We start from the raw sequence: 23,125 nt of genomic DNA on the forward strand, positions 1-23,125 counted from the left end.
TGCTTCACATGGGTCAGCCCGAGAATCTGCCCGTTCCCCCTCTGCAGGGGCGCAGGATGCTTAGTCCTGCGGGTAGGCGAGACGGTGAGCTCCTTCTCACTGCATACTGGCACTTGAGCTCAGTCCTCGGGCCTCAGTCCACCGACTGAGAAACGCGGACAGAGAAGCTCCACGACTTCTCGCCCGAAGGCCGAGTGGAGCGGCTCTTCACCGACCGGGCGCGGGAGTCCACCGATGCACACCCCTGAAGGGGCGCGGACGCCGCCGTCAGGCAGTGGGGAGGGGGTGGGGCCCAGAGTAAGCACCGCCTACGCCCCACGCCGCTTCCCGTCTCGCCCAACCGGCGTGCGTGCGTGCGTGCGTGCGAGCTCGCGTCAGGGGTCACGTGCCTCGCCTCCTTCCCTACCAGGAACCCAGAAAGAGCTCCCCTCTTCCGGAAGTCGCGCCCATCGGCGCCGGGCTCCTCCCACCACGTGCGACGTCAAACCCAGCTCCTACCACTGCTCTGCCTCCGCCTCCAGGTGCGGGGAGGGCTGCCATTTCCTTAGGATCAGCCCTGCCACTTCCGGGCCCCTAAACAGTAGAGGCGAGGGTTTTGAAGTTGCCGAATGTGCAGGCCTCGGAGGCGTGCGGGTGGAGTTTGAGAGGCCGGAGGCTAGCTCTCTGCAGGCCACCCCCGCAGAGGCTTTTCCCCCTCTCCTCAACTTGTGCTCCACTTGGTTCCGCCGAGACCCACGACGGTTCCGCCCCCTTCTTCCTTGTCATTGATGTTGTTGTTCTTGTCAGTGCCGCAGCCCCGACCACCGGGAGCTCGAACCCGAGTCGGGGCCGCTCGGGTGGTGCGGTGGCGGCGGCAGCGGCTGCAGCAGCTGCGGCGGCTGCGGGGGCTGCTCCGAGGACTGCGGGGGCGGCCGGGAGCCGGCAGCCGGCGGCGGGGCCGGATGGCTCTGTGCGGGCAGGCGGCGGGCGCTGCATCTCTGCCTAGCGAGTTGATCGTGCACATCTTCTCGTTCCTGCCCGCGCCCGACCGGCTGCGGGCCTCGGCCTCCTGCTCGCACTGGCGCGAGTGCCTCTTCTACCCGGCACTCTGGCCCCAGCTTCGCATCTGCCTCCGCGTCTCGCCCGCGGAGCAGCCTCGGCTCGAATTCCTCATGCGCAAGTGCGGCTGGTTCGTACGAGAGTTGCGCGTGGAGTTCGCCGCCGAGAATTACCTGAGCGGAGGCGGCGGCCCAGGCGACGGAGGAGGCTCGGACCCCGGGACGGGAGGGGAAGACGTCGAGTCCCTGCAGCTCTCCGCACGTTGGCTGGAAGTGCTGCGCACCTACTTGGAACTGGTGCTGTGCGTGCTGGTCAGCATCCGGAACAACAGGTAGGCGCCTCCGGGGGCCCAGCCCCGCGCCCGCCCCCTCCCCGGCGACGCGAGGTCGCCCGCTCCCCCTCGCCCCCAAATTGATTCCTTCGGTTCGTCTAGCCCGCTTCGGTGGTACGCCCCCACCCCCACCCGCCACGGACGGGGTCTGGCAGTTCTCGCCGGGCGGTTTCCTTGAGCAGAGGCCATAACGGGACTTGCCGGAGTACTTTGTAGACGGTGATGGGCTCGGTGTTCTTCAGCCACCACTCCGGGTGCCTCCCAAGCACTGTGTCATTCATTCGCTCGGTGGCCATGGGATGGAACTGACTGGCGTCGTCGTTCATTTTATAGATGGCAGAGTTGAGGCGTGGTGGGGGAGGCCGGTGGGGTGAGTGTCGGGAGAAACAAGACACACCCGTGGTTTTTGACTTTGCACCTGTCCGTTAGAAGTAGATGCTTCGTGGTAGCGGGGAGGAGTAGGTACACATCGGGTGTCTCTTAGGTACAAGACTCTCTAAGAGAAGTCTTTAACGGCCATTTTCTTACCAGGAGTGGTTTTGAATAACTGGGCCAGGCCCAAAGAGTCGGAAGAGTGCTTGTTAAGGGTATTGGGGGAGAGGTTGATTGTCAGGATTTCAAGTCCCTTCCCTTGCGTTTCCGTATTCAGCTTGTCCTCAGTGATTCCTTTAAAAGTAACTTGGAAACTTGGGGGACGAGTGAGTTGGCCAGTGTCTGCAAAGGGTAAGCACAAAAATTGCCCCGGTTTGCATCAGAATTCTGTATTTCTGTAGCTAACTCACCATGTTCTGACTCTTTTACACTAATTCGCGATATCCTTCGTGTCTCCATCTCTCCAAAACTCTATTTGTCTTAATTTTTATTTCTTTGAAAGGCAGAGAGTGACACAGTGAGCTTCCATTTGCCAAATGCCTGCAACAGCGATGGCTGGGCCAGGCCGAAGCTAGGAACCAAACTCAATCCCAAGCTCCCAGAAGGGTGGCAGGGCCCCAGGTTCTTGAGCCACCACCTGCTGCCCTCCAGGGTGTGCATTAGCAGGAAGCTGGAATTGGAAGCAAAGCCAGGACTCAAACCCAGGCATCCAGATTAGGGATGTGGGCGTCCCTAGCAGCTGCGCCAAACACTTGCCCTTCCGAAACCCTAATAGTTTAGATTCTCAGCACCTGAATATTGTACCTACCTTACAATAAAACTCTTGAGTTGGGAGAATGTTTGAAACTTCACGAAGGAAACATTACGCATCGTTAGTAGTTTGGGAGCTTACAAGTACTTTCACATTCACTATCCTTTGAGCCTCTCAGTGACCCTGTGAGTCGTGCAGGGCGGTGTTCATTATCCCTATTTTATAGAAAGGAAACTGAACCTTAATAGGGTCAAGTGACGCACCAGTAGTCACACAGTATTGTTTTCCTCCAACAGCAGTGTCTCTCCTTGTACAGTATACACACTGCCAGCATTATGTTAAACGAGGTTGAGAGCAGACCCTTGTTTAATGCTATGCGATATGTATAATTCTGAATCTGAATCAGAAGATTAAGAGTTAAGCATTAGAGCTCCTGACTCCAGGTTATTCCAGTGGCCTGTGTATTTCTCCAGCTTTTCACACCAAACCATTCTGTTTCCAAACTATTTTATCTGGCAGGAGAGGCTACAAATTGGTCTTGATCAGGTTGGACTTTTCTCAGAGTTGAATATACTGCTGGAGGACTAGCCAGCCCAGAAGTTGCAAAGGTTGAAAGTTTGTGAGTACTTCTGATGACGCCAAGACTACGGGTAAATCCAGTGAGAACCAATTAGAATTTTCTCTTCTGAGATTAGCACTTGGACCATCTTCTGCTGCTTTCCCAGCACACTAGCACGGAGCTGGACTGGAACTAGAGCATCCAGGACTTGAACCCGGCACCTCCTTGGGATGCCAGCACTGCAGGCAGTGGTTTAACGTGCTGTGATACAGCACTGGTCCCTGTACTGAGATGATGTAGCACTTGTGTGCAACCATCACCCCCCAAAAATTGTGCCTTCACTCTAGGTAGGAATAAGCCTCGCACAGAACCTAGCTCCTTTTAGATGTCATAATAACTAGCTGGAGGAATGGGTGATCATATATAGGCAAAATAGTATTTGTGATCATCTTCCGTTAGTTGTTTAATTGTCCTCTCTTTCTTCTCCTCACCCTTACCACTTTTATTGGTATCCCGATCTAACTGTTTTAGAAGGCCACCTGTGCCTTCCCTTCTGGGTCAGCTAACACTTCTACACAAATACAGCAAACTGATTTGAAGGTTTTCTTGTTATATGCTTTAGGTATGGTGCTGCTTTGGCAACATATTCATTTGTATCTTAAATTAAAATGTAGTGTAATTACATGTATCATTTGTACTAATGATATTTTGAAGATTTTCTTAATTATATGCAAATAAGTTCGTCTTTATTTTTGTAAAGGTCTTGATATATTCTGGTACTTTTGCAGTATTAATACAAATGTTAATATATATGGAATTGTCTTCCTCTAAATTTTAACAGAACTTAAAATGTTCTAAGCTAAGTTGTTGATTCAATAACTTTTCCTTGCATAAACACTTAAAAGTTCAGACTTAAGTTCAAGGAAGTCCAGAAACATAGTGTATGATAGCTTCATTTCATGTTTGTGTGTGTTTTGAAACATAAAATTTAGAAATGGGAAGAATGAACATTAGATTTTGTTCCCTAAATTTCCAAGTTAAATTTACTGTGGTTTTACAGTATGATTTCTGCCATTCTGTAAGTTGAAAAGAGGGGTATGATTCATATAAATTGATAAACATTCTGCTTCCAGGCTTTGTGTTGAACTGCTGTATACAATTCAGACTATTTTGGTTTCTTCCCTCAGGAAAAGAACTAAAACTGTAGCCTTGAATTGTGGGAACCTTTAAAGGATACTGATTTTCTGAGAGAATAATTGGAATTTTGTTTTGATTCCTGAGTTACATGTGCACATGTACTCTCAGAATGATTATAGCCTCTGCCATACTGACAGGTATTAGGAACACTAATGAGGATCAAGGAGGTTCTGAAGTGCCTCTTGGAGGGTAATAGTCCTTCAGGTTTGACAGGTCCCTTCTCTATAGGGGGCTAACAACCTGCTGTCCTGATGAAAAGTAGAAATAGAAGTACACTAAGTGTTCATTCAACTGCATTAGAGGTTAAATAGGCTGACTTTTTTCTGAGTTATTCTATAAGAAATTGTACCTAGAAGTTCAAAACACTAAATCTGGAAATGTGTCCTTAGCACTTAATCTGGTTGTCAAGTTAAATACTGCCTGTTGAAATGCTGTATTTCAGACTCCTTAAGAAAAATGAAAGTTCATGGTCAATAAAATTTATTATAATATGGAATAGACTTACTAAAAATATATATTCTTTAAAGACTTATTTATTTTATTTGAAAGGCATAGTTACAGAGAGGCAAAGAGAGAGAGGTCTTCCATCTGCTGGTTCACTTCCCAAATGGCCCACAACACTGCGGCAATCCCAAAGCCAGGAGCCAGGAGTTTCCTCCGGGTCTCCCACACGAGTGCAGGGGCCCAAGCACGTGGGCCATCTTCCACTGTTTTCCCAGGCCATAGCAGAAAGCTGGATCTGAAGTAGGGCAGTTGGGACTTGAACTGGCGTGCATATGGGATGTTGGCACTGCAAGCGGTAGCTTTTACCCACTAGGCCACAGCGCCGGCCCCTAAAAATATATTCTTAAATAGTATCCATAAGCACATTGTAATCTTCTTTGTGCTTTTCTGAACTGTGTAAGTATTTTACATACACTTTTCTTAGAGGAAATGCAAAATTGAGGGCAATCCTTTTTTAAAAGAATGAACATTGTAGCATATGAGAGATTTTGTTTAAGGTTAATTTTCTCATGAAAATTTTTGGTTTGCAACCCTAACTGTCATATGTAAATTGACATTTTATAACTTTCCCAACTTATAAACCCTCTTAGTAGCAAAAGATGCATTAATAGTTATCAGATTTGGTTTAGGGCCAAGCATGTGGCACAGCAGTTAAGTCCCTGCTTGGGACACCCAAATCCCATATCAGAGTGCTTGGTTTCAGTCCTGGCTACTCCGCTTCCCATCCAGCTTCCTGCTATTATGCACACTGGGAGGCAGCAAGATGATGATGACTCAGGTTCTTTGGTGACTGCCACCCACTGGAGACTGAAGTTGAATTCTGGGCTTCTGGCTTTGGACTGACCCAACCCTGGCTGTTGTGGGCATATGGGGACTGAATAAGCCAATGGAAGATCTCTCCTATCTCTTTACATAAGATGAAAATGAATATTTTTTTTTTAATTTGGTTTGGCATACACAGTGAAAGTCTTAAATTTGTGTTGTTTCTTTAATATTAGTCTACCACGACATAATAACAAAGTCATTTTAAAATAACATTATAAAATAGCTTAAAAATTGGGCATTTCAGATTACCATCCAGAATAATAGGAAATTGCCTCCAATATTTTCCCCATCATGGTGTAATAAATACACGAGAGACTGTTTCACTTTTGAAAGCTTAATTCATTGTGATTTCTTACAGAATAAACACCTTAAAATATAATGAAACTCTGACCAGTCTAATACTGCCCGAGGCAGTTGCCTGCAGAAAAGGAAGTGGAACTGTGTGCTCCCAACAGAGTCCTTCCTTTAAGACTTAAAGTGGTTCTCAAGAGGATAGCTTTAAGGTCATTGAGAAAGGAACTCAACTTCCTGAGAAGGCCACTATTAGAGGGATTAGGGCTCTCTCTAGTTCATAGGTGCATTTTTAGGATTATTGATAGATGGAGGATAGGTTGTAAAACTAAAATAAACTTAACAAAATACTATTTTTCCTGGCTATCAAATGAAGCTGTTGAACAATCTTTAGTGAAATGATTAAACCATTTCCATTTTTAATGTACTACTTTTTCTGAGACAGCCTTGTAAGAGTTCGCCTGATTTGACCAATTTAGAAAATCTGAGATTTTTTTTTTTTCCTCCAATTACTGAGAACCTACTATATGCTAAGCAGTGAGGACAAGCTCCCTGTTTTCAATGAGTCAACATTCTAGAAGGGAAAGACAGAAATAACAAATGAAAGCAAGATTATTTTAAATTATAAAAATGAAAGAATGATTAGAGGACAATGTTAGATGGATTTGTCAGGGAAAACCTCCTAACTCTTGTGTGACTCTCTTCATTCATGTTACAACTTATCTGAATATCTGAGCAAATAGCATTCCAAGCACAAAAAAACAGGAAACACCAAAGCCTTAATTATGCCAGACCAACTTTTTATTGTTGGAGTGGTAAGAAAAAAAAGTGACAGGACTGTGGCAAGTGAGGGTGTCATAGTGAATTCTGAAAGATAGTGGGAGGAAGGAATGAGGTTGTGTGGGCTTGTGGAATAAAGGTTGGACTATATTCTAATAATAGAAGAAGTCATTGAAAAAAAAAATTTAAGGATAATGGTAATGTGATCTAATTTACATTTTAAGACAGTCTGGGTGCTGTGTAATGAATAACAGGGAGTGAATGAAGGGAGACTAGTTAAGCTGATATAGTAACCTAGACAGATGATAGAAGCTTGAAGTGTGGAGACAGGAGGATTTGGAATAGACGAGTACTCATGTTTAAGAAGTACAACTAAGTGGACTTGCTGATTGAATATAGATAGTGAAGGAAAAGGAAGAAAGGTTTTTCACTTCTCTTTGATTTCATTTTCTTGCCCTTACTATTGTTAAATTATCTTGTATTAGCATGTTAAATAGCAATTTTAAGTGTTAGTTTTATTTAAATAATAAATATTTTGTGTATGACCTTTAGGGTTTTTTTATGATTGTTAACCTATTATTTATTTAAATTTATTTGAGAGGCAGAGACACCTCCTACCCCACCCCCCCTGCTGATTGACTCCCCTAAATGCCTGCAATAGCTAGGGCTGGGTCAGGAGGAAGCCAGGAACTAGAAAATCAGTCCTGGTCGCCCATACTGGGGACAGGGACCCAAATATTTGAACCCTTACCTTCTGCCTCCAAGGGTATGCATTAGCAGGAAGCTGAATTGGAAGCAAAGTTACCAGGACTGGAATCAGGCACTCAAATAGGGAATACAGGCATCCCAGACAGCTTTGTTAACCGCTGTACCAAATACCGCTCCAGAGGATGGTTATTCTTAGGTGATATTTCTAAATTCTGGGAAATAACTTGTAGTTAACAGATCCTGATAAAGCTAGTAAGACATAAAATTATAGACCAGTAACTTATATCTGGGCTCTAATATGATGTCTGATGTAGTAGCCACCAGCTATGAATAGCTATTTAGATTTTAAACTGAATTGAAGATTTGGTTAGTCTCATTAGCAGCATCTCAGCTGCTCAGTAGTCATGTAGCTACTGGCTGCTATATTGTACAGCTTACAACATTTCTATCCATGGCAGAGTAGACTTTATTTCTCTAAAGTATGTGTTTTTGTTTGCTTTGGCTATGGCAGTTCATTGGCATTTGTGAGAAGAGGAAATAGTGTTACTGGAAAGTATCTTGTGGATATAAAAACACTTGCTATGGAGTATGGACTAAGGAGAATAGAATTGGCCCAAGAGAATTTTGTACAGTGTTGTGGATTATTTTATTTTTTTATCAGTCTAGAAAAGGGAAAGATATATTTTATTTTATATCATTTTTATGACATTGAGAAGGGTTTTAGCCTTTTTAAATATTTATTTGGGGTTTTAGCCTTCTAAGAGCATCTTTTAAAAGAAACAAGTTCTTTTTTATTCCCTATTTTCAGAACTAATTACACTTAGCTGTATTGACTTTAAGGTGGCCACATTTTTCCACTGGTCCTACTTATTACATCAAAGAAATAATTTTGGATTCTCTGGAATGAAAGGAAACATGCCAAAGTTACTGCCACTGATAAAGTTCCCCAATTCTGAACTACAAAAGATAGAACAAGGTCATCATGCCCGAGATCTTAGAAGCTTTGGTTCTCTTCTGCTAAACAGTACGATAGGAATCTGAGAAAAAGATTGGATTTTCAGACCTCTACAGCTAGACTTTGAGGAAAATTTTTTGGGTTCTTAAGTAATTAATAGTTTGCAAAATATTTTCCAAAGTAACCTATTGAATCTGTATTTCTAAGTATTTTTGAGATTATCAAAAGTTGTAATCATTATTTAATTTGTGGGGAAATTTTCTTGCTAAAGAGAAAATGAGAAATCTCTTTTCAGTGGACTTTTTTCTTTTTAAAGGTTTATTTATTTGAAAGAGTTACACAGAGAGAAGAGAGAGAGAGAGAGAGAGAGAGAGAGAGAGAGAGAGAAAGTAAGTCTTCCATCCACTGGTTCACTTCCCAATTGGCTGCAACAGCCAGAGCTGCACCAATCCGAAGCCAGGAGCCTTGAGCTTCCTCTGGGTCTTCCACATGGGTGCAGGGGCCCAGTGACTTGGGCTATCTTCTACTGCCTTCCCAGGCCATAGCAGAGGGCTGGATTGGAAGTGGAACAGCAGGGACTTGAACCATTGCCCATATGAGATGCCAGCACTGCAGGCGGCAGCTTTACACACTGCGCCACAGTACTGGCCCCCTCAGTGAACTTTTAATATAAATATTTAACTTGCATGTTTCTCAGTTACTGTGGTTGCAAAGATAAGTGCAAATCACAGACTTTGATAAAAGAATTTTCACTTTTCTAGACAAATATGTTTTTTCAGAGGGATTCCAAGTCTATAACTGAAAACTAGTCTGCAGGCTCAATTTATAATATGTGAGGTGTGGCTAAGTAGACTTTAATTATGTCATAAACTAATGTAAGTAAGCTACTCATCAAATATTTATTAAATGTCAGGCCCATGTTCTAACAACTGGTAATCAGAGCTCTGTTACAGAATTTGTTCTAGTGGAAAAATAAGACAAAAATTTAGAAGTGAAATAAAATCAATTAGTAATAATGCTATGAAGAAAGCTGCATAGGAAATGGAAGTGGTGGAGATAAGGAAGGTAAGGAACAGGTACGTTTGTCTGTAGAAGTGATTCCAGATAGAAGTAGCAGTAAGTAGAGTGGCTCTGCAGTGGGAGGCTAATTGGCACATTTAAGAGACAGCACAGAAAGCATTAAATTGTAGAAGAGTCAGCCACACAAGAGGCCCTTATTAGGATCTTGTAAGGACTTTGTTATTTTGCAATGAGGAATGAATAAAAAGTTCTGACATAATCTGGTATCTCAGAAGGATCACTCTGGTTGCTGTGTTGGGAATAGCTTGCAGCAGGGTAGAGTAGAAGCACTGAACAGGATTAGAAAGCTGTTGCGGTAATCTAGGCAAGAAATGAAGGTGGCTTGGATGAGGATAGAAGTATCAGAACTAATGAGTAGTTTGTTTTTGTATTTATTTTTATCTGAAGGTTTGCTAGAAGTGGAATACTAGTATAAAAAATAATTGCTCTGTTAACATTACCATGCCTGTCTACTTGATTCCCTACATATTTTTAAAAATATTTTTTTGTTTTTGGTTGCTCTTACTCATTTTATATCCCTTTGTGTGTGTGTGTGTGTGTTAATGATTTGTACTTTTCTTTTTAAGAAAATACTTAGGGTTCTGACACAGTTTATTTTCTGAAAAATAATTAATCTTTTGTGTTTAACTCCTTTACCACCAAGTACTTGGGTATCAGTGTGCCGTTCGTGTAGACTTTATATAAATTTGGGTCAGTCTATTGAATTGCCCCAGAATCAATCTAGCCTTCCTCACTGTAATCACTTAGATTTTTTTTTTCCTCTTTCTTTTCCTTCATTTTTCTGCATCCATACAAACTCATTACTTCTTGGAATTTGCCTAGATCTGACCCTCATATGCTCTGTGGATTCAAAATGATAGTACTAAATGGAAAGAAAGAAGCAGGTGTCACTCCGAAAGAGTATTCTTCCCTCCCCTTTCCCCCAAATCACTGATCTCATCACCTGAAACACTAGGCCCAGGTAAATGTCTCTCTACCTAGACACTCATCATGTGTGCTCTTCTACTACTACAGCTCTTATGTGGACAAGGAAAACGGAGAAAATAGGGAACAGTGTTGGACTAACTTTTAATCTGGTTGTTACTCAGATGTTGCTAATAACTTCAAAAAAGAATCCCATTCTTAGAAATTTCAAAAATACAATTTTGGTTCAAGGCAAAGAAGAAAAGTAGTCACGAGAGGCAAGAGTTTTTGACATTCTCTAGCTTAGCCCCACCTTCTCAAGCTACACACCTTTCATACCAAAGCCACATTAAAATTCGTGCATCCCTTCCTGGAGTCACCACCACCCAGGATCATGGAGCTATGGTAAGGCCCATTCATAGTGTCAGTGCTATAGAGGGTTGGATAGTACATTCCTGACATCCCTTGAAATCTTCAACTGTTTCCCAGTGAAACTGCAGTGTTCAGCAACCCAATGATACAGTCATCTTTATTCCTATTTTACAGGTAGTGAAACTGAAACAGAGTGCTTAAGGGAACTTGCAAGTAGGTTACTCAGTTAAGAGAAATGACTGCTTGTTTTGTAATTTTCCTTGTGAAATTTTTTAACATAAATAAAAACTGAGACACATGAACCTCTATTATATCCATCATTCAGATCTAGTAATTTAAAGATTTTACTACCTTTGTTCTTTTTTTTTCAAAATGTATTTACTTATAAAATTTATTTATATATTTGAAAGCCACAATTCCAAAGAGAGAGAGGAAGAGACAGAGTGAGAAATCTTTCATCCACTGGTTTACTTGCAGAAAGCTGCAACAGACAAGGCTAGACCAGGCCAAAGTCCAAGAGCCAGGAGCTTCATCTGGATCTCCTAAGTGCTTGGGCCATCTTCCACTGCTTTCCTAGGTGCATTAGCAGGGAGCTGGATCAGAAGTGAAGCAGCCAGAACACAAACCTGTGCCCATATGGGATGCTGGCATCGTAGGTGGCAACTTTACCCGTTATGCCACAATTCTGTCCCTTCTTTTCTTTACTGAAATATTTTAAAGCAAATCCTAAATACCAAAGTATTTATCCCAGACACAATGTATTTTATCCCACACACTATGCAGCTCTGAAAATTGTGGACATACTATCATAGTGCTATTAATTCATTTAACAAAGTGAAAGATTCCCTAAAATCACCTGATTAAAAAAAAAAAAAAAGAACTGATATTTTTCAAACTCTGATTTCTGCTCCAAGAATCTAGTAAGCTCTTGGATAAATGGGACTTCACCACCCTAACTTTTCACATCATTGGCATACGGTACCTATTTTAGCAATAGAATAAGCAAAGAGTAGGAGAGCACGAGCACTCTGTAAGCTAAGTTTGTAAGGAATTCAGTAAGTGCGTATTTAGGTGATTTTGCTCTGTTATCTGGAACTGATGACTTTTTAAAGCACAGTTAAAGAAAAATGCATTTAATTTGAAGAAATGTGTTCTTTTTGATGATAGTATGGCCTTTTGTCTGCTTTAGGAAGATTATCAAGCATTGTTTATGATTTTTGTGCTATTTCATAACATATCTTAAGACTTGAAAGGGACTAGTAAATAGGCTATATCCTATTAATATTACCATAAGAACCAAGCTACATTAATTTAAGAATTAATAAAAATAAATCTTGAAAGAAAGAAAAATACTCCTAACAGACCTTTTAGTGTTTTGCCAGGATGTTTTTCTTCATGCCTTTTGAGCACATGAATGTTCCAGACAGACATTATGCAGGAAATAACTCCACTTAACTTCTTTAGTTACACTAACTATTCAACAATAAATAAGAGAGTAAACTAAATAAATCTATGACAAATTCCACCTTTAATTTAAGATTTAAAAAAGATTACGTGGTATTTCCTATTGGTAGAGTCTCTTGACCTCAAAATGGTGCATCTATTGCCATGGTTCAGTAGGTTCTAGTCTAGTGTTGTTGCATAGCTCTTTTCAGTCTCATTTTATCTGAAGCAAATAATGAGCTGCCTGGAAGCCATATGCAGGTTCCTTGGATTTACTGTATGATCTGTATTCTAATTTCAGCATATCTTTAAAACTTGCCTGTCAGCTGCAATTTTTTTCTGTGTTTCTAACTTTTAAATTTTTTTCATATCACTTAATGAATTTCCATTTTGAATGGGAAATATCTAAAAGCTTTTTTCCATAACTGACTTTGCTCTAAAGTATGCTACTTAAAACTCATAATTTTTCCTATCACTTTCCTGAAGACTGTTATATTCAAACATATGGTTTAATTATAAGAAACAGCATGAACAAAGTAGGAATCAAAACCTAGATTCTTTACCTGGCATTGTATTCCTAGACAAGTCACTTCAATCTCCTCTATAACGTAAGAGGATTAGATTGGATGATTCTGTAAATCTTAAAAGTATGTCTATCATTACAACAGTAAGGAAAGTTTGTGCATGTATTGTTGGTTCTACTATAACACAGTTACTGCCATTTTATTGCTGTAGTTAGAAGGAATTTTCCTCAATATTCTTGAGTGGTATGTTTCTAAAATTGCTAAGACATTTAAATATGCTGTATAGCGGGAACTATAACTGGAAGTCTTCCAGAGAGTTTTGTTATATTAACTTGTTATGGTTTACTATAATGCAGTTTAATTTTTTTATGATTTTGAAATGAATTAAGTTCTTATAAATGTGAGTTATATAAAGATAATTTAAATTTTTTTCTGAATTCCCAAGTAATGTGTTTGTGGTAATAGAAAATATGGAAAAAAAATTTTAAGTCATCAGATAATCACTGCTAAAATGTGACATATCTTTCTGCAAAATTGGAACAATATTTTATGATTTTGTTCTTTTTTCATTAATAGCATGCATTTTTTACGTTATCAAAAATTCCTGTCATGAGAATAAGATGATGGAACAGTAAGTACTAGCACTTGTTCCCCCACAGAAACACTAAGACAACAATATGCCAATAATATACCTTTATGAGAAATCCAGAGTCCGGTTATGAAGTTATAGCTCCCTACAAAAACACAAAGCTGAAAAATTCACACCATTTCAGGTAAGGGAAAAAAAAATTCACTTTGCCCACATCTGCCCCTGCTCAAAGTGGGTTAGGTCAGAGCCAAGAGGATCTCCCATGACTTCTTCCATAGTGGAAAAAAAGTGGAGCATACACCTAGCTATCTGGCCTCCTTGTGTTCCCCAAAAAGCCAATTTCTGTCTTACCCCATCCCACTGAAAGACTGGTCAAGAGCCCAGATGCCTGGGGTAACTAAGAACAAAAGAAAAGGAGTAAACATCCTCCTGCAGTTGGCACTGTGCACCAAGATTGGGAAAAGACTTGGAACTGAGGCTTTTCCTCCTGAAGAGAAGGAGAAAAATGAGGTAAACTTGGTCACCAGCCTTTAAATCCCTAAGGGGCTGGTTTCCATTTTGCTTAATTACAAGTATTGAAGGGCCAGCAGGACATGGACACCTAGGCAGTTGGAAACAGCAGAAAAATAGTCACCTCCTACAGCTGACACTAGTTTGCAAGCTTGGAAAAAAGTACTAGTGCCTTTTCTTTAAATGCACAGACATCAGTGAAATCACATAGTAGTTACCCCTATTTGTAGTTTCCCTTTCTGTTGTTTCAGTTATCTTCAGTCAAGTGTAGACCAAAAATATTAAATGGAAAAATCCAGAAATAAGCTGTTCATAACTTTTAAATTGCATGCTATCTGAGTAGCAAGATAAAATTTCATGGCATCCTACTATGTCCTCCCAGGTATGTGAGCATTTCTTTGTCCGTTATATCCATGCTGTAAATGCTGCCCACCCATTAGTCACTCAGTAACCATCTAAGTTATCAAATCAGATTTCCTAGTATCACATTGCTAGTGTTCAAATAGCCCTCTTTTCACTTAATAATGGCCCGAAAGTGTATAGTGTTACTGGAAATCCAGATATGTCAAAGAAAAACTATAAAGTCAAGATGACAAATCTTGACTTGAATGAAAAAAAAAAAATCACATGCTAAAGTTGCCAAGATTTATGGTAGGAAAAACTTTATCCATGAACTTGTGACAGAAAAAGAATTTATGCTATTTTTGGTGTTACACCTCAAACTTCAGAATTATAGCTGTAATGTATAAGTGCTTAGTTAAGATGGGTGGAAGGCATGAACAGTTGAAGAATGCAATATCTCAGCTGAAAACTTGGCTAAAGGAGTTCAGAAGCAGACATGATCAAGCAGAAGAATCAGTATACTGAGGTCACTTGAAGTGTAGTCAGATGAGCAAAAGAAAACAGAATGAAAAGAAGTAAAAGTGGCCTGCAGGAATTACGTGACTATATCAAGTGATCCAGTATAAGCAATGGAAGTCTGGGAAGACCACAGAAAGGAATAGAGAGCCTACTTCAAGAAATAATGGCTGGGGTTGACACTGTGGCATAGCAGGTAAAGCCACCACCTGCAGTGCCGGCATCCCATATGGGCACCGGTTCAAGACCCAACTGCTCCACTTCCAATCCAGCTCTCTGCTATGGCCTGGGAAAGCAGTGGAAGGTGGCCCAAGTCCTTGGGCCCCTGCACCCATTTGGGAAACCCAGAGGAAGCTCCTGGCTCCTGGCTTTGGATCGGCACAGCTCCAGCCATTGCGGCTAATTGGGGAATGAACCAGTGGATGGAAGACCTCTTTCTCTCTGTATCTCCTTCTCTCTCTGTGTAACTCTGACTTTCAAATAAATAAATAAATAATTTTTAAAAAAAAGGCTAAATTTTTTCTTAATGTGGTCAAGGGAATGGACATCCAGATAATAAAGCCCAAAGAATACCAAATAGGATGAACCTAACATAGTGCATACCAACACAATTACACTCATCAAAAGCTAGACAAGAGCCAGCACTTTGGCATTGTGGGTAAAGCCGCTGCTTGAGGTGCCAGCATCCCATATGGGTGCCAGTTCATGTCCTAGTGGCTCCTCTTCCGATCCAGCTCTCTGCTGTGGCCTAGGAAAGCAGTAGAAGGTGGCCCAGTCCTTGGGCCCCTATGCCCTGAGCCCTAGAAGAAGCTCCTGCCTTCACAGCCATTTGTGGAGTGAACCAGTGGATGGAAGACTTTCTCTCTCTCTCTCTCTCTCTCTCTCTCTCTCTCTCTGCGCCTCTGCCTCTGCCTCTCTGTAACTGCCTTTCAAATAAATAAATCTTGAAAAGAAAAAAAAAACCTAAAAACAGAATTTGGAAAACAGCAAAAGAAAGGTGAGTTATTGCACAGAAAAGAGCCCCTATAATAAGACTGAGCAAATTTCTCAGCAGAAATCTTGCAGGTGAGAAGAGAATGGGATGATACAAAGTTCTGAAAGAAAAAAGTGTCAACCAAGAATAATTTTCAGCAAAGTTATCCTTCAGGAATGAAGAAGTAAAGAGTTTCCAGCCGGCGCCGTGGCTTAACAGGCTAATCCTCCGCCTTGTGACACCGGCACACCAGGTTCTAGTCCCGGTTGGGGCACCGGATTTTATCCCGGTTGCCCCTCTTCCAGGCCAGCTCTCTGCTATGGCCCGGGAAGGCAGTGGAGGATGGCCCAAGTGCTTGGGCCCTGCACCCGCCTGGGAGACCGGGAGAAGCACCTGGCTCCTGGCTTCGAATCAGCGTGATGCGCCGGCCGCAGCGGCCATTGGAGGATGAACCAACGGCAAAAAGGAAGACCTTTCTCTCTGTCTCTCTCACTATCCACTCTGCCTGTCAAAAAAAAAAAAAAAAAAAGTTTCCTAGATACCAAAAGCTGAGACAACTCATCACAGCTAGACTTGCCTTACAAGAAATACTAAAGGGAGTTCCTCAAGTTGAAACAAAAAGACACAATACAAACCATGAAAGTATAAAACTCACCAGTGAAGTTAATATATACAGGTACAGAATACTCTACTACTGTTATATTTGTGCAGAAGTCCCTTTAATTCTACTATAATGTTGGAAAAATAAGAATAAATGTAACTGCAGTATTTAGCTATTGGATATATATAAAAATAAGGAAATCAGGACATCAGTAACTGGAGGAGTATCTAGAATTCTTATATACAAGCATAGTTATTTAAATACACTTAAGTTTATCTAAAAGATGATTCTTGTAAGCCCCATGATAATCATAAAGAAAAACTATATAGTAGATACATAAAGATATTAAAACATAACATTGTAAAATATCAAATTACAAATGGAAACATCAATAAGAGAAGAAAGGGATGAACTACAAAATAGATAACCACAAAATAGCAGTAGCAAGTCTGTCAATATTTAGTGTAAATGGATTAAATGCCATCATTAAAAGACAAAAAGTGGCTGAATGGGTGAAAAAGCAAGCTCCACGTGTATGCTGTCTGTAAGAGCCACACTTTAGGAGTCAGCATTGTGGCATAGTGTGAAAAGCCACAGCCTGTGAAGCAAGCATCCCATATGTGTGGTACTTTGAGTCCCTGTTGCTCCACTTCTGAACCAGCTCCCTGCTAATGGCCTGGGAAAAGCAGTGTAATATGGTCCGAGTGCTTGAGTCCCTGCCACCCGTTTGGGAGACCCGAATAAACCTCCTTCCTTTAGCCTGGCCCAGTAATAGCCATTGTGGCTGTCTGAGGAATAAACTAGCAGATGAATGCTCTCTCCGTCTCTCCCTCTCTCTGTAACTCTGACTTTCAAATAAATAAATAAATCCTTAATTAGTAAATAAAAAAGAGCCTCACATTAGCATTAAGGACATGAGTAAGCTAAAAGTAAAGGAATGGAATAATTGCATGAAAATGGTAATCAAAAGACAGCAAAGGCAACTAATCTTAGACAAGGTGGACTTTAAGTCAAAATGACCCAAGAAATAAGGTCATTATATAATAATAAAATGGTCAGTTCAGGAATACATAACAATTATATGTACATTCAGTATCAGAGCTCCTTTATATATAAATTAGATGTTAATAGCACTGAATGGAGAACTAGATAACTATACAATTGCAAGGAGAGACTTTACTAGTACCCCCCTCTTAACTCTTAACTGTACCTTAACCATACTCCATAACAAATGGACCTAACAGATAAGTACAGAACATTCCATTCAACAGCAGTAGCAGACACATTCTTCTCAAACACACATAGGATATTCTCTAAGATAGATCAATGCTAATTTAAGGAACTGAAATCATATCAGATATCTTTTCCTACCACAATGATGTGAAGTTACAAATAATTAACAGAAACACTGGAAATTTCAGATATGTGGAAATTAACACAATGTCTGTACAACCAATGGGTCAAACATCAAAAGGAAAATGAAATAACATCTTGAGATAAATAAAACAGCATAACAAAATTTACAGGATATAGCTGAAGCAATACAGGAGGGAAATTTATAGAAATAAATGTCTGTGTTAAGAAAGAAGAAAGTTCAAATTAACTTTACACCTAGACAAAGAACAAACTGAGCCCATGGTTGTCAGAAAGAAGGAATAATAAAGATTAGAGCAGAGGGGCCAGTGCTGTGGTGTAAATAAAAGCTGATAAAGCTGCCACCTGCGGTGCCATCATCCCGAATGGGCACTGGTTCTAGTCCCAGCTGCTCCACCTCAGATCCAGCTCTCTGCTATGGCCTGAGAGGGCAGTGGAAGATGGCCCAAGTCCTTGGGCCCCTGCACTCGCGTGGGAGATGCGAAAGAAGCTCCTGACTGCTGGCTTCAGATAGGTGCAACTCCAGCCATTTGTGGAGTGAACAGGTATATAGAAGACCTGTCTGTCCCTCCCTCTCTCAGAAGACACAGTTCATACCATAGAAATACTAAGGAACGTAAGAAACTACTGTAAATACTGACGTGCCAACAAATTGGATAACCTAGAAGAAATTAAAATCCTGAAAGTGTATAACCTACCAAAGCTAAATCGTGAAGAAATACAAGAGATTAATACATCAGCACCAATAAAGGCATTGAATCCGTAACCAAAACCACCCAAAAAAGAAAGGACCAGGACCAGCTGGCTTCACAGGTTAATTCCTCCAGAAATTTAAAGAATTAATACCAATCCTTAAACTCTTTCAAAAAAATTAGAAAGCAGTGAAACACCTGCACCCTCATTTTATAAGGCCTGATACCAAAGCCAGAGTAGGACAGTTCCAGGAAAAAAAAAATCACAAGCTTGGGGCCAGCACTGTGGCACAGTGGATTAACACCCTGGCCTGAAGCACCGGCATCCAATATGGGTGCTGGTTTGAGTCCCAGCTGCTCCACTTCCAGTCCAGCTCTCTGCTATGGCCTGGGAAAGCAGTAGAAGATGGCCTAAGTCCTTGGGCCCCTGCACCCCATGGGAGACCCTGAAGAAGCACTGTGTTCCTGGCTTTGGATCAGCACAGCTCTGGCCATTGTGGCCATCTGGGGAGTGAACCAGCAGAAGGAAAACCTCTCCCTCTCTCTCTCTCTGCCACTCCTCTGTCTTGTAACTCTGACTTTCAAATAAATAAATAAAGGTTAAAAAAAAAACCGCAAGCCAGTATCCCTGATGACAATAGGTGCAAAACTTCTCAGCAGAATTCCAGCAAACCAAATATAATAGCACATTAAAGGGATCATTCATCATGATCAAGTAGGATTTATACCTGGAATACAAGGATGGTTCAATGTATGCACATCAAAAGTGTGATACTCTAAACGAGAAGGATGAAAATCATGATTATCTCAATATATTTAGGAAAAGCATTTGACAAATCCAACTTTTTTTTCCTAGTGAAAAGGGAATGTACTTCAACATCAAAAAGACAAAATATGTGTCAAGCCCACAGTTAATATTTTCAACAGTGAAAAGGCAGAAGCTTTTCCTGTAGACTCGAATGAGATGTGGATGCCTGCTTACCACCTCTACTCAAAAGGGTACTAGAAGGCCTACCTAGAGTTACTAGGCAAGAAAAAGGAATAAAATGCATCCAAATCCACAAGGAAGTAAAATTGTTATGTCTGAAGATGATATGATGCTTTATATTTAGAACTAATGTTTCCACAAAAAAAAAAACCTGTTAGAACTAGTAAACAATATCAGCAGATTTGAGAAATACAAAATCATTCAAAACTCAGTTCCGTTTCTGTATACTGCCAACAAACAATCCAAAAGAAAATTAAGAAAACAATCCCATGTACAATAGAATCAAAAAGAATAAAATAGGAATAAACTTAGTCAAAGAGTTAGAAGAATACTGTTATATGCGGCAAACTAAAACACAAAAGAAATTCAAGCACACACAAATAGACATCCTATGTTCATGGGTTGCAAAAATTAATATTTTTTAAATGTCCACACTACTACCCTAAGCAAACTGCAGAATTAATATCAGAGACTTTACCCAAAATACTATATTTATGCTTTTATTTGTCTCTGTGTATTTCTGAAAGGCAGAAATTTCGAAGCTGGGGGAGAGAGAGCAATCTTCTATCTACTGGTTCACTCCCCAAATGGCCGCAACAGCCAGGACTGGACCAGGCTGAAGCTGGGAGCCCAGAGCTTCTTCCAGGTCTCCACATGAGTGCAGGGTCTCAAGTACTGGTGCCGTCTTGCACTGCTTTCCGAGGCACATTAGCAGGGGGCTGGATCAGAAATGGAGCAGCCGGGACTCCAGCCAACCACCTATATGGGATGCCAGACTGCACTTTCTACACCACAGCACCTGCCCCAATATATGTGAACTCTTAAGATTCAACAAGAAACAACTCAGTGAAGAAGTAAGCCTAAGACTTGAACAGGCAGCATAGCAAAGAAGACAGATGGCAAATAGGCATATGAAATGATCTTCACATCATATATTATCAGGAAAATACAAATTAAAACAATGAGATATCACTACAAAACCTAATAGATGGCAAAAGTCTAAAAATCCAAAACACACACCAAATATTGGCAAGAATGTCAAGCATCGGGAACTCTCATTCATTGCTAAGGGGAATAGAAAGCAGTAAAGCCACTTTAAAATGACATTTTTGACAATTTTCTTTCAAAACTAAATGTATCCATCCTAGAATTCAGCAGTTGTACTCTTGGTATTTAGCCAAAGGAGTTGAAAAGTATGCTCACATAAAAATATGCATACATTTCTATAGCAGCTTCATTAATAATTGCTAAAACATGGAGTCATCTAGGATGTCTTTTCATAGGTGAATAGATACATAAACTGTGATATATAACATCAAGACAATGGAGTATTATTCAGTGCTGAAAAAAAAATGAGTTACCAAAAAAAAAAAAAGTTATCTCACGGAAAGACATGAGGAAACTCAAATGCATTTTATGAAGTAAAGCAGCCAGTCTGAAAAGGCTACATACTGTGTGATTCCAACCAAGTGATATTCTGGAAAAGTCATTGGAGGCAATGGAAAGATTAGTGCTTCATAGAAGCTGGGCGAAAAGAGATGAATATATGAAGCACAGAGGACTTTTAGAGCAGTGAAACTACTTTTTTTTTTTTTTTTAAACAGGCAGAGTGGATAGAGAGACAGAGAGAAGGGTCTTCCTTTTTGCCGTTGGTTCACCCTCCAATGGCCGCCGCGGCTGGCGCATCTCGCTGATCCGAAGCCAGGAGCCAGGTGCTTCTCCTGGTCTCCCATGCAGGTGCAGGGCCCAAGCACTTGGGCCATCCTCCACTGCCTTCCTGGGCCATAGCAGAGAGCTGGCCTGGAAGAGGGGCAACTGGGATAGAATCTGGCGCCCCAACCGGGACTAGAACCCGGTGTGCCAGCGCTGCAAGGCAGAGGATTAGCCTGTTAAGCCACGGCGCCGGCCGAAACTACTTTTTTGATACATTATATAGAATGTACAATACTGAAAGTGACCCCTAGAGGGGTCCAGCATTGTGGTGTGGTGGGTTAAACCACCCCTGCAATGCTGGCATCCCATATGGGTACCAGTTCATATCCTGGCTGCTCCACTTTCTATCCAGCCCTCTGCTCATGTGCCTGGGAAAGCAGCAGAATATGGCCCAGTGCTTGGGCCCCTGCATTCATGTGGGAGACCCAGATGAAGCTTCTGGCCTCAGCCTAGTCCAGTCCTGGCCGTTGCAGCCATTTGGGTAGTGAACCATCGAATGGAACATTCTCTCTCTCTCCCTCTCTCTTTCTTTCTTGGTCTCTGACTCTGCCTCTCTGCAAATCTGTTTTTCAAATAAATCTTTTTTTAGAAGTGAGCCTTAATGTAAACTATTGACTTTGAGTAATATGATATGTTTATGTATTCATCAGTTGTATCAAATACACTACTCTCACAGAGCATGATAATGGGAGAGGCTATACACATATTAGAGGGTAGGAAATACGTGGAAGTATCTATATTTTGTTCAGTTTTTCTGTTAACTTAGAACTGCTCTAAAAAAGATAGGTATATATGTTGAAAATTATGCTGTAAAAAGTGTTTATATCAGCATCTTCTGAGTTTATTTTCAGAGGAATTACATAACCAAAAGGATGATGCTATATTTGAATGTGTCCCCAAAAAGTTCAAGTATTGGAAACTATCCCCAAAGACATATACTAATTGTATTTGGAGTTAGGGCCTGTGGGAGAAAAATCCAGATTAGGTGAGGTTGTAAGGCTGGTGACTGCATCATATCATTAATGATTTCGTAAGAAAAGGAAGAGGCATGAGCTAGCACACTTGCTCTGTCTTGCCATGTCATACCCTCTGACATGTTATGATGCAGCAAGAAGACCCTCACTAGACATGTTCTACTTCCCATCCTCCGGGAACTGGGAGCTAAATAAACCAGTATTCTCTATAAGTTATCTGGTCTCGGGTATGTTGTTATAGCAATGGAAAGTGGACTGAAACAGATTTTTAGCCCTGAAATAGTTTATATTTTGGTCAGCATTGTGTATTCATTCAAGAAATGAGAATTAGTTATCTTGGTTTCATTCAAAGAAATAATCAGACTTTAAAATGCCAGAATTTAATTAGGCCTGCATTCTCAACAGACAAAAACATGTTATATGCCACACACTTTCCACTCACTTCTCAGCTGAAATCTGAAATAAATGACCTTCAATTTCAGCTGTATGCACTTCCTTGTATTTACAGATATTTTCATATGCAAAGGGCTGCTAACCCCAGAATCCAAGAATTTTCATTAAAAAGAAAATAAATACTTGACTTGCCTCAATGCTATTTCCACATAAAATTAGCAATCCAAGAACCCAACAAACTAAATGAAAGCTACTTATTTGATGAGTATTATTCGATATTTCCGTAAGTTTTATAGATAAATATAGCCTGAAAATATAAAAGTAAATTGTGGTTTAAAAATCCAAACTTGTCATGACTCTGGGAGCTGATATGAACAATACTCCAAAAACAAACAGAAAAAAACAAGAAGTGTCAAAGCTCTTTTATTTGGAGAGATAACCAAGTAGACAATAACCCTCTGCATATATGGGGTGAGGGTTGGGGTTAAGGGGATAAATATGAAGAAAAGGTTGAGCTCAAAGAAATTTTTTGAGGATATCAAATGCTTTATTTGTGACAAAGTTAAGAATTGCCAAAGAATTTGTATTTGAACTGAGACTGGGAAACTCCTGATAACTTCTGTGTTGTGTGTGTGTGTGTGTGTGTTTTCTTAAATTTAGTTGTTTGTGTTTGACAGTTGTGCTTTAGGTTAGTTAAAAGGTGACATTTCTAATAGAAAAATCATTTTTTCAGAATTGGAAGGCTTATCAGCAAATGGACAAATACAGTGATATGCCTAAAATATATTGTGTATTAACTCTAAAAATATGCTAAATTTTGCTTCTCC

The 23,125-nt window shown here is 40.8% G+C and overlaps 1 protein-coding gene across 2 annotated transcripts in view; it reads left to right on the forward strand.

Moving 5' to 3' along the window:
* The first annotated feature begins 561 nt into the window (after positions 1–561).
* The window catches only part of FBXO33 (F-box protein 33), a 37,817-nt gene continuing 15,253 nt past the window's right edge, over positions 562–23,125 (forward strand). For both annotated transcript variants that reach the window (XM_062205224.1, XM_062205223.1), the window contains exon 1: positions 562–1,369. In XM_062205224.1, the coding sequence (XP_062061208.1) occupies positions 768–1,369 (602 nt within the window). In that variant the 5' untranslated portion in view covers positions 562–767. The remainder of the gene's footprint in view (positions 1,370–23,125) is intronic.

Source organism: Lepus europaeus, chromosome 11, assembly GCF_033115175.1.
Source record: "Lepus europaeus isolate LE1 chromosome 11, mLepTim1.pri, whole genome shotgun sequence".
NCBI lineage: Eukaryota > Metazoa > Chordata > Mammalia > Lagomorpha > Leporidae > Lepus > Lepus europaeus.